Source organism: Gossypium hirsutum, chromosome D09 (genome assembly GCF_007990345.1).
Source record: "Gossypium hirsutum isolate 1008001.06 chromosome D09, Gossypium_hirsutum_v2.1, whole genome shotgun sequence".
Classification (NCBI taxonomy): Eukaryota; Viridiplantae; Streptophyta; class Magnoliopsida; order Malvales; family Malvaceae; genus Gossypium; species Gossypium hirsutum.
The window spans coordinates 49,403,113-49,415,879 of NC_053445.1; the positions used below are offsets into that span (position 1 = coordinate 49,403,113).

At 31.5% G+C, this 12,767-nt stretch overlaps 1 protein-coding gene across 1 annotated transcript; it reads right to left on the reverse strand.

The window, feature by feature from the left end:
- Positions 1-410: 410 nt before the first annotated feature.
- Positions 411-6,855, reverse strand: LOC107890685 (serine/threonine-protein kinase BSK8). Its single transcript, XM_016815209.2, has 11 exons — positions 6,418-6,855; positions 5,816-6,097; positions 5,521-5,741; positions 5,026-5,161; positions 4,644-4,777; positions 4,457-4,562; positions 3,788-3,873; positions 3,090-3,278; positions 2,539-2,691; positions 1,568-1,681; positions 411-1,200 (listed from the first exon to the last, which is right to left on the reverse strand). The coding sequence occupies exons 2-11, from the start codon at positions 5,895-5,897 to the stop codon at positions 955-957; spliced, it is 1,467 nt and encodes a 488-aa protein (XP_016670698.1). The 5' UTR covers positions 5,898-6,097; positions 6,418-6,855; the 3' UTR covers positions 411-954.
- Positions 6,856-12,767: the final 5,912 nt, after the last annotated feature.

The following is a 12,767-nucleotide window of genomic DNA, read 5'->3' on the forward strand; positions in this document are numbered from 1 at the left end:
GCCTCTTAATCTTTTGAAGTGAAAGAATTTCAATTATTTAGCAAAGATTAGTCCAATTAGCCATATTCGAAGCTCCAAACTTTTTTTCCCTTTACATACAATTAGATTGTGTGTTCTCATATTTTGTAGTTCCTTTCTTTTATCAATTATATTTAAATATATAAATAATTTAAACACGAATATACTATGAATTATTTATTAAATATTATGTATTTTTATCAAAAAAAGCATATATAATAATTTTCCTTCAATCACCGCATAATGAACGATTCGATTTTTCATCCAATTCCATTTATATATATCATGCAGATTTCTTGCTTGTCTTGGGACGTAAGATGAAAATAAAAGTGGGTAATGATATTTATAAAAAAAAAAAATCATGTAATACAAAAAATAAATAGGCTCCGCCAGAAAGTAATCCAATCTTCTAATAAAAATAATAAACATACAAAAACAATCAGTTTCATCTCCAGATGAGCAGCCATAATCATTGGGTACTGTACATAAATTACAAGCATGAAAAAACTTCTATTCACGCTTTTCTCTACAAATATTATAATATATATAGATAAATAGATAGATAGATAGATATAAAATGTGTTCCCTATTTATTACTCCAAAGATCATTGTATTGGGAAATGTAAGCAAGAGTGAAAACAAGGGCAGGTTTATGGAGTTGCCCCACAGCCCCGTCCAACTCACACCAAAACCAACCTACATCCAGGATCTTGTAAAACAAATGTTTCAAGCTTGACTATGACCTGAACCGAACTGAACCAAACCAGTCGTGCACAGAGATGATCGACATTATGTGTTCTTCGTATTGCATGGGTTTCTTTTGAGGTTTAAGAAAATGTTCACTTTCTTACCTGCAATAATTTGAGAGCCTTTTTAATGGATGGTCATCATCCGGTCGATTGGAGAGGTGACTTATTTGAGCTTTGATCATTGTTGTCAAGAAGTTGCATTCTTTTTATTTTCAAGCTCAGTACCCTCCCTGAGAGATGTCTGTGCCTCGTCATTCTTTCCTAGGGCAAATAGAGCAGCAGCTTGCAAGTAGGATGCAATATGCCAAACTGGGGATACTATTTGTGCTTGCATGGCATCATTCAGGGCTTCTTGGGGCATGTCACTCATGAGGTACGACAAACTACGTCGAGCATAAACGGTTGGGGAAACCATGGTTCCAACATCAATGAACTGTGACATGAATGTACAAACTATCAGGTCAACGATCTACTTTTGAATGTCGTTATTTACAAAATGGTTATGCCTTTTAGAATCATCATGACCTAAAAAGTACCAACACCGACAATTTCCCAAAAATTACTTCTCGATCAGTTTTAGGACACTAATGGTAATAACATGATTCTAGATACTTTTTTGGTCTGAATGATTATAAAATTAATAATAAAGCGGCAGCAGAAAAGTTGCAAGGTCGTAAAAAGTACTGGGCAAAAGCAATTCTGGCTAACCTCAATCTGCCCCCTAAGAAAAAAATTAGCAAGAAGACTTGGTGGGTAAAATGTTTTGACACTCAAGAGAAGAACAGCAAACAAATTCTAACCTGGGAATAGCATTCAATGGCAGCAGTAAAATCTTTATGCCTAAAAGCAACATCACCCTTTTTCTTCGATGTCAATGTTTCTTGCATCTGGTTTGTCCACATTTGGAATGAAAGCTGCAAGCCACAAAACCACAGTGAGAAACGCACACACTGCACACAGCTGAAATAAGCAAAAAGAAAACCTGAACCACTAATTCCATGCCATTGACAACAACAACTCTTGGCACCTGAACCACTAATTCCATGCCATTGACAACAACAACTCTTGGCCCAACCACCCGCATGAAAAACAGGTGTAGACTGATCTTGATTCAATATCGTGCATTGACCACCCCAAACCCACAAAAGAGAAGGATCAAAATGTTCAAAGTCAAATCGTGTTAAAGCACTTTAAGAGAACATGGTTATGTTGACAATTTATCAGTAAAAATGATATAGAGAAAAGTTGGTATCCTTGCCATAGCAACCACAAGTTGACATAAAGAAAATCGGATCTTCTGAATTCTGACAACTAACTAGAAACAAGATTGAAGACCAAGGCCGAATCCAAATTTTTTTTTACGGGGGCCAGAATTTTATTATAAATTTTCAAGAAATCAAAATACAAGTTTATCATGCATTAATTTATGATTTCATCATTTTTGAAGGGACTTAACAGAATTTTTTTCATTTTTATGGGGGGCAAAGTGCAATTTTACTATATATTATTTTATAATTTCTTTATTTATAAGAGGACAGAATTGAAAATTTTCCGTTTTAAGGGGACCAAGGCCCCTGCCTATGTGCCCTCAGATTTGCCTCTGTTGAATTTAAATAAGCCCAAGGCTGAAATGGGGATTTGAATCATGGACCTTGTACCTCCCAGGGAGAGGTAACTCCCACCGGTGAAGCTTTGATTTATCAAAAGTGAAGGCCAAAAATATAGGGAAAAGAAGAAAAAAAAACATTCACATTTCAGATGAGAAACGAACCTCAGTAGCAGTACCCTCATCATCTTTATATCCAAGGTTTTCTAAGACCTCATGAATGGCAGTCAAATCCATCCTTACACAGGATTCCCCAAGCGGTGATAGCGGCACAGCATCAGCACCAGCACGTATGCCCATTAATACATGAGAAGGAACCTTCAAAATTAATTGACAGACAAGGAAATTCTCATTAGTGGAAAAGTATTATTTAACCTTAAAACAGATAAAGACCTTATTAATCTTCACATAAAATGGCATCCACGTCTATTTGGAGTTGATATGATAGTATATATCAGGATGACCAAATGCATCTATCTTGCTTGTATGGAATGAACAATGAAAAACATAAACACATACAAGTTATAGAATGAGGAATTGTGTCTCTCAAAGACCAAACAGGCAAACCAAAAGAAACTACAATTCCTATTAAGAAAAGCAAAGCTTGAGAACAGAATATCACTTTCTATGGCAGCTGTATATGGACAAGTGATTTTAGAAAGTGTAAATTTGGAAAAAATAAAATGAAGTTACTTGGGAAATAAAAGGCAAACAACCTCAGCATCCCTCTGAAGAGGAATTATTGCAGAAACTAATGACTTTGGGTTTGGCCGTTCGCGGGGCTCATATTGTAAACATCGTGATGCTAAACGTAATAACTCGGTCCCATCATCATTTGAAAATTGCCCTTCCAAACAAGAATCTGTCAGCATCTGAATGTTCCTGTCACGTATAAGGTCCAGTGCCTGAACAAAGTGACGCACGTAGAAATTAGGTGCACTGCAGTTAGCATAACTACACTGTCCTAATACGGAGAAACAAGCAACACAATTGCTGCTATAAATATTTATTTTGGCAAGCACAAAGTGCCATTCCCATTAGATTGAACTCTCAAAACAATAACACCAGAAAGAATTGCTTATAAATTTCATTCCATCAAAAAATATATGGACCTTGATAGGAACCAGCTTAAGTGGTGCCATTAATAGGTTCCATCTTGAATCTTAACAATGATCCAGAAAAACCAGAACCATAGTTCAAGTCATATCCCTAAATGAAAACACTCAAAACTAACATATGATCCTAAAATTGACAAGCATAATCCTCAATCACAAATCATGTTTAAAATAGATACAAAATAAAAGACATGATACCTCCTACATGTTGGACAAATGACAACTTCGTAGATAGATGGTATAAGGAAACAAGTATTGTTCAAGAAGTCCATTGCATCAAATGCCTCTAGTATACTTACGTGACTTGGAGGAATATGTTTTCCACTGAGAAGATCAAGTAGAAGGGTGCCAAAACTATAAATTACACTTTCTGGTGTTACTCTTCCTGCAGACACGAGAAATATTTAGAATACTGGAGTCCTAAAGGATAAGTCACCGATATGATATTACTACCATAAAACCGGGTATAGATACAGTGCTCCAACAAAGTTCATAGAGCCACACAACCCCAGAGGAGTGAGTTAAAAGTATCAACACATATCTATACTCTAGTATGAAAAGCATCTCTAAGCAGACCTCTGCCACAAAATGGCATTACACAGTATCTCCTTAAGAAATGATACCTTCTTCAAATCTGCTTTTTAATATAAATCAGCTCATAATTCCCTAAATGAAAAACACTAGCATGAACAATGAAAAGGAAAGTTCTATGTAAGCCACCACCGTATAACATATTGTATAAAGTGATGCTAGATTACACAACTAGAAAAAACCAAATAAGTACAAAAAAAAAAGTTCAGGTAAAAGTCTTATTTAACAGCTTGATTAACAAAGTCCTAACTGGGTTTACTTCATGGAACAGCCAAGTCCATAAATACATATATGGAATATTCAAACATGTTGCTAGTAAATAAAATATTAGCATGCACATAAAGAAGCTTATTATTTTATTAAAGTAGATAAAGCACCTGTCCTCAAATACTCTGGAGGAGTAAATGCCAAGTTTGTGCTGTAACTTTTTCCATCTCTACTGTTCTTCATTAGTCCAAAGCATGAAAGTCTAGGGTTGCCCTCCTGAAATAAACATGCATAATAATTAATTAAGTTACACTAATTTCTAACAATAGAAGAAAAAAAGAATTTTAAGTAACATACATCATCGAAAACAATTCTATATGCATTTAGGTCATGATACAGGGCACGTCCTTTGCTGGTGCAGTACTCTAGAGCTTCTGCAAGATGCAAAGCAACCCTTAACCGCATTGCCCATTTCATTGGTTGTGCTTCCCCTGAAAATCATAAGTTCAACTATAAACATGAGTCTGAAATAATCTTCCCTTTGACAACTGATCCGGCTATAAAAAAGATAATACAATTAGAAACTATTGACTTGAAAAGAACCATATTTCAACTGATGCTGACAAGTTATAGATTTATTTCAACCAAATAAGGCAGCTGTTTGAAGGGAGAGAGAAAAAAAAAACAAAATATAAACCAAATACTATAGCTGAAGCAAGAGAACCAAACATGAACTTACAATGGAATAAGTGTTTTGCCAGTGTGTCATTAGTCATAAATTCTGCGACAAGTAACCTTTCATCACCTTCACAGCAACAACCAAGTAAATTTGCCAATCTGTGGTTCCGAAGCTGGCCAACAGCTCTTGCCTCTTCCTAAAGTTATAGAAGCTGAAGTTAGAAGCAATGAATTTTATATTGCAATCTAGAAAATCACTATGTTCACAGCAATTTTACATGATAAATTAATGATAGTGGGAAGAGATAGACTTGAGCTAGAAATCCAAGTCATTACATGCAAAACATGCATAAAACATATCAGCATCTGAACTTAAAGAGACAAATCCCTCCAAGAAGGCAGAAATTCTCAATGAACTTAACTTCATAAGCTCAATGTCTAATGCTATAGAGACTTCTCCTTTTCCTCTATTCTTGAATCGTTCAGGGATGAGAACTAGGGCATGACTGTAATGAAATCTAGGAAGGAACATACTATGCATTCAACATTTTCTTACCAAGAATTGCCGAGCATCAGGCCATGCAGACCTATTAAACCGTTTAACAGCAATCCACCTTTGATTTTCCAACTTGCCCTTGTAAACTACATTAGGAGCCTTCTCACCATGTTCTGAAACTATATTCTCCACAGAAAATCCAGATGTAGCCATCTTGAGTGTGTCAATTGAGTATTCACGGAATGCAGGCAAACCATCAACTTCACCCTTGCCCTCATTTTCTATAAAACAACATAATTTGGTATTAGCATGATCATAATCCTAATCAATAACCAATTTTACTATTCATACTTACCAACATTAGCAGCTTCAGGAATTGATCCATTCTGATCTAACGTCCAACAACAAGCAGATAGTTTTGAACACCCACAGCCCATCCCAATACCTCAATGGATCTCTTCAAACTGCACAAATCAATGAAGAAGCCTAGGTTCTACAAACTTTTTGTATGGTTAGAATGTGTACACTCAGCTTCACAAACAAGCTTCATCCAAGTAGTTTTCACCGATTTTTACCCATCTTGACCAAATATCCTTCTATTTTTAGAAGTTCTGTTTAAAGCAAAATCCCAATTGACCTGCAACATAGCAATTTGTATTCAAATATGCCATTTTCGAAACAATCCATAAAAAAATTGAAAAGGAAGCTAAAGCTAAGAATTGGAATCGTATATATCCACTTCAATTTTATTCTTCCACTGAAATCTAAAACCTAGAATCAAATTATTGATCTTAATTGAAACCTCGCCTTTTTATTCGACTTAATTTCCGTTTCATTTCAACTAAAACCAAAAGCAAACAAGAAAATCATTTCGTTTAGTTCAAGGCTTTTCTTTTGAGTAACTTTCTCAGCAACCAAACAACAAAAACACAAAAAGAGGAACGGAATCAAAGTTACCTTTAGCAGCACCGAGTTCCAACGTTGAGTCAACTCACTTTCCCCTCTTTAGTCAATGAAAGCTTAGCTTCATAAAAATCTTCAACTTCTCTGTAACTTGGAAACAATTCCTCTAATCAAATCAAAGCTTTAAAAAAAGAAAGTTAAAATTTGGGAAGAACCTTAATCAGAATATATTCGCGATTCATTCAAAAGAAAAAAAACAAATAAAAGATTTTTATGTTTATATTTGATTCTTATAACATTATTATTATTATTATTATTTTCAAATAACGAAAGCTGTCTTCGAATCGGCGATCGTTCGAGCTTTTTCAATGTTGAGAACGAAAGTTCTTTCTCTGGGAAAATATGGATATATATAAATATTTATCGAATTTAAAGGATTAAAATTTTAAAAATTATATATGTGAAGAGACCTTTTTTTTTTAAATAATTTTTATTTATTTTCCACCGACATGGCCTATTCTTTATTCTATTTCTTTCCACGCCTAAGTCCCCATAATCAATTGCCTACTCATTGTCTCCTTTATTTAAATTAAATCCAAAATAATTATAATTTTGTAAGGTTAAAGGATAAATTATGGGTGGATAGTTTCTTTTATCGCACTTAAATGGAAATAGAATATCTCTTTTAAATTTTAAAATTAATTTCACATAATATAAAAACTTAATAATTTCATGTAACTTTTACATATTTTGACAAATAATCTCTCTATTCTTTCATCTCATTCAAATAAGTCCTTTTTCTTTGTCTAGCGTTATTCAAAAGTCTTTAAATTTTCAATTTTTGTTCCTTTTCTCATTCACGTGTGTCAAACTGTCTATTTAAGTGGGAAGTTAACTCATTTTTTAATAATCCTAAGTTCTTTTTATTATTATTGAAAATGACTTTTGGTTATATCTTTTTCTTGAAGTAAAGGAAAGAATATTATTTAGTGATACAGAATTTGTGTTTACTTTTTTAATTGAAATGGATCATATGTTTATCTTTTAAATATGATAATAGTTTACATAAAATTGTTTAAATAATGGGCAAGTTATATAGATAGTCTTCTAATTATAAAATAAAAAGGTTTACAATTTAAACACTCATATTATAAACAACAAGCTGACGTGGTTGTTAAAAAAATTGGTATAATAATAAATTTAGACTTCAACTTTTACATATTATATCAATTTAATTATAATTATTAAAAATAACTCTCAAAAATTAAAAATGTTTTCAATTTCATCCAAACTCTAGGGGAAAGATTCAAGAAACCTTGTAGATCTAAGGTAAAACGAGAGAACAGTTGCTAAAGGTAGCAAACCAACTGAATAACACCACACACCAGCAAATCAGCAAACCGACTAACTTCCCACACCAACAGATTAAAGAAACAAAAACCAAACTAACAACGCAGCCAAGTAAACCTGTAAACAGCCTTTGACGCCGACTGATCTGATGACGGGGGTGGGGGGGGGGGAGGAGAGAGGTGGAGGATTTTTATTTTATTTAATATAAATATAAATATAAAATTTAAGTTTATTGTTATATTTCTTTTGAAAATATTTATGTATTTTTTTTGAATTAGGATCAAATTGAAAGTATTTATAAAATTTGAAGGTTTTTAAATTAACTAAATTGATATAATATGTAAAAGTTAAGGATTAAATTTATTATTATATCGAATTTTTATTTTGTGAATAATCAAAATAATGGAACTATGTAATTTCGATAATTAAATTGTAAATTTTTATTTTGAGTGCTTGAAATAAAAACTCTTAATAATTGAATGATTATCTGTATAATTTACTCTTAAATAATATAAGATATCAAACTTTTAATAAAATAAATCCAATTACATACCAATTTTTTTTCTCAAAATAAAATAACTTAAAATTCATATACTTGTATAAAAAAGGGTAAAAAAGGAGACATTGGATGTACTTTATAAGTTAGATTTGATTAAAATGGATTGGTGATAATAAATAAGAAAAAAAAGAGGGCAAAAAGCACAGAAACAGAGAAAGAGAAAAGACAGAGGGTGATTCGTTGGATTGGTTTGAAAGAAGATGACAAATGAGCCAATCAAAGGGCCCCTTTTATAATTAAACCTCCACGGATTCTTGTCTTTACTCTTGTCCTCTTCTCTCCTTCGTATCCCTTCAAATCCTCCACTAACCACACCTGAGCCTCGGGCTTAGCTGGTCCATCTATTCCAGTTTCTTTTTCCTTTTCCTAATTTTCTTTTTAGAACTTCGTTTTACCGTCTATAATAATTAAAATTTTTTAATTCGTAATTACTTCTATCAATAATATCATCTTTAAATATTTATTTTGTATTATCTTCTTAAAAATAAACACAATATACTTTACCCTTTCAACATTTATTAAATTTTTTTCTAATTTGAATATGTGATTTAATTTAAATTATTTAATAATAAATATTATTGATGTTACAATATTTTTTCTTGTATTATATTTTAAAATAGTGAAAATGGATTTTCAGTTTATCTAAATCTAGCTTGATTGAGAGTTAGAGCAGAAAATTTGTTTATTCAAATTAAAAATATATCCAAATCAATAATTATTAGTTAATTACGAATGATTTACATAATTAAGACTCGCATTGAAAATAGTAGAGTTTTAATTATTTCAACCAAAAAATTTATTGACAAATATTAGCTATATGTTAAAATAGTATTATTCTAGATTTATTAAAATTTAGATTGTTTGTGATTTTATGTTCCAATAGAAATCCTTAGCTACACTTTAAAAAAAATAGTTTGAATGTTGGATAAAAATCATATCGTATCAGATAAAAGGTCAGTTAGTAAAAAAAAAGTATTTTTGCAAAATATTTTCTTCTCGCAGGAATACTTTTAAAAAGTACAAAAACATCTTATTTAACAATAATTTTATCTCAAAAATGCTGTTTCAAAAGTGTTTTTAAAAAATAATGATAAACTTACCCAAAGAAAAGAAAACAGCAATAAAATGACCAACATCACAAAAACAAGCCATGTACCATGGGTTCAACTTCTAAATCAAAGCACTGCAAATTGATGCGTTGATTCCGTTGATAATGGTCAGCAAACTACTGGTGGCGGACACCGTTACCACCACCCCTAGAACCTAGGATTTAAAACATTTTTCTTTTCAACAGAGGAAAAATGGGAGAGCTCGTTGTTTTTTTTTTCTCTGTAAAATTGTCCAAATTTTGTTTGATTTCGATTGAATGACAAATTAGTACTTGATCGATATTTTTTTCCAACCAAACAAGTTACTTACTTGTAATAAAAAATAAAACGATTCAATTTAAATTTTTTAAATTGGACCACATGAAGATTTTACGGTTTTAATGACTTTCTGATCATCGTACAAAAAATATATACATGTTGCTTGATATAAATATATATGAACTTCGATATCTCCAGCTAACATTGCTAGATTCTTGCCGTACACATTAAATTATTGAAAACGACATGCATTCTATTGATGTCAAGGTGTACCAAATATGTTCTTGTCTCAAAAATAGTTTCTTTTTTGCTAAAAAGGAAAAACAACATTTCATTTATGTTTCCATAATAAATTAAACATGTTGATGATCATTCCAATAAATCTAAATTCTCGATATTTGAAATGTTTTTATACAATATTTTTTATTATTATTGATTTCTTCACAATTTTTAAATCAAAGAAAAATGCGCTTAAAATTTTGAATCTACGTTTTTATTGTTGTTATTGTAATAACATAAAAAAATCATTATTAATTAATATTGATAATTTATTTTATTATTGGTAATAATAGCCAAAGGATAGATGGTTATTGATCTCTTAATGCATTGAAGCCAGAATTTTCATTCCCAAAAGATTGTTCTCTTTTTAACTTGAAAACTTTTACGTGTAAAATTTTAATAGTTTTTGTTTTGGAAACGTGTAAAATTAATCATTATTAATTAATAAAATCGAATTGAACAATATTTAATGAATCATAAAATATATAAATATTGTGTTTAGATCCAATTGGAAACGACAAAGTGAATAAATATTGCTACGTGAAATCAACATGCATGAACCCCCACCATGCTTATTTTTGCCTTTCGTTGGATTTGGGAGAGATATAATAAGATTTGTTGCGTCGGCCAATTAGGTGAAGCAGGAGAGAGATTTTCTTTGGTAAAGGAGAAAGAAATTTAAGCAATTGTAAATAAATCAAATGTAAATTAGATCGGTTTAAACGAATGAATCATTTGAATGAGATTTTAGATAATTTATCTATAATATAATTTTTTTACTCATAATTTAAATTATTTTTTAATTTGTACATATCGCATGTGTTATAATTATTAGTTTTAAATTATACATTTTATAAATTTTTATATTATTTTTAAATGTATATTTATATTCTAAATATGCGATTTTTAGGTTTTGCCTAGCGGCAGTGCTAGTCTCCAGGCTGGCAATCGCCCTCCTTTTTCTCTCTTCCACCAATTATTTTTTTTTCTCATTCATTCCATATGTTTCTCTCTTTTCAATTTGTAGATCTATTTTGTAGGTATATTTGTTGTCTTCACAAGTTATGATAGACAGATGACAGCGCCTATCGCTCACTAAAACTCCACTGGCTACTAGTAGTTTTTCTTGAAAAATGGGTGACTATTTGTCAACTTCTTAATCTGTTTCTATTTTGAGAGTATTTTAGAATAATAAATTATTTCAAGAGTCGATTTGGACCCATGAGTTTTATATGTTTTTTTTTCCTATTATTTAGTAAGTTTTCAATTATAGAAGTTTTTTGTCTGCTTTTAATAGCACTTTTTTAGTCTTGCTTATGCATGTAACGTTAGTTTTACAAGTAATTTTAGGGATGGTTTTGTTATCGCCCTCTCTAGTTTGGTAAATGTTTGACTCTTTTTTCGATTTATGTTCGCTTCTTTGGACCATCCGAGGCTAATTTTGTTATCGTATTAAGTGTTTGCAATCACTCCAGTTATGTCGTGCTTAAGTTATGACAAAACCAATTGTTAACGTGTCATGATGTTCTATTGATGCTGAGGTTAAAGCCTTTATTATGTTGATGGAACTTGTCATTCACCATCTATGACGAGTGTTTGTTATTTTTTTCCATAAATTATATGATTCTATTTATTAAACGAATTAATGAATTTATTTAAAAAAAAGGTATTTTTACATTCATACATATGATCGAATTTCTAACATAAATTTTTTACTTTATTTGTTATTAACCGATAGAGTTAAATAAAAAAATATACTTTGTGATGGCATATTCGTTTTAATACAATTTTTGCTCTCTTTTTTTTTCATTCTTTTTTCTTTGCCGAGAGTTAATGTTCAAAACTAGGTGTGATTAATGAGGATTAATGCTCTTGTTTTTTGAAAAATCAATTATTATTTTTAATAAGAAAAAGGAACTACAACAGTTTAAATCATAACTGTCCTACTAGTGCCAATGCTGTTGCCGTCATCCTGAAGGAGCCGAGTAACCTCATCCTGAGCCTGTAGAAACTGATGGAGGCCTAACGATTTTGAAAAAGCCATGGCTGCCAAAGCATCAGCAACCTTATTTCCATCTCTATAAACATGGTTTACCTCCACTATCCAATCCAACAGAATCATCCTTTTTATGGCCCTCACTAATGAATGCAATATCATCGTGCCCGATCTGCTGTGCCTTTAGAAGCCTCGTCACCACCATATTATCCGTTTCCAAAACTAATTTCCTTGCTCCTAGCTTCCATGCTTGCTGGAGCCCCTCCAGCGCCCCTACAACTCTGCGTTAACTACTGAGCAAGTCCCAACATTCTTCGCAAAGCCGACAACCCATGAACCCTCATGATCTCTTCGCCCCATCCGTATTGACTTTGAGCCATCCCCTTTCCGGTTTCTCCCAACAAATCACCTTATCCATTCACTGTTTTGCATCACAAACAGTCACTTCTGTTATTCTACTGACTTCCCTGATCAATCTCGTAGCTTGCATTAATTTATGTTTCTAATGAATTTGATTGAGTGCAAATAAAGCCACTAGCGATATCATTTGCTTTGTTTTATTGCATTTTAATTTTTAAAAATATTAATTTAAAATTTTGTTTGAATTCGTAAAAACATTTGCAACTCATTCGATTTTTCAACCATTTGAACCCAACACCTTATATATAGAATTATTCTTCGCTATAGGACATGTGGTCAACCTTTCTATATTTGGATGGACTCAAAAATAAAATAGTAACAACTTAAATATTATTAAACATAATATCATTTAAAAAATAATATAATATCCAAACATAGAAAGAAAAAGAACCCATAAATTTCATCCATCAAAAATTTCACCTCTCATTTAACA

Bases quoted from the DNA above. Each gene is read 5' to 3' on its own strand.
- LOC107890685 (XM_016815209.2), bottom strand. From the start codon at position 5,897: ATGGGCTGTGGGTGTTCAAAACTATCTGCTTGTTGTTGGACGTTAGAT. The intron at 5,162-5,520 runs GTAAGAAAATGT...CTATAACTTTAG, and splicing joins CTGATGCTCGGCAATTCTTG to GAAGAGGCAAGAGCTGTTGG. The intron at 1,682-2,538 runs GTTCGTTTCTCA...TGTGGCTTGCAG, and splicing joins ATGAGGGTACTGCTACTGAG to CTTTCATTCCAAATGTGGAC.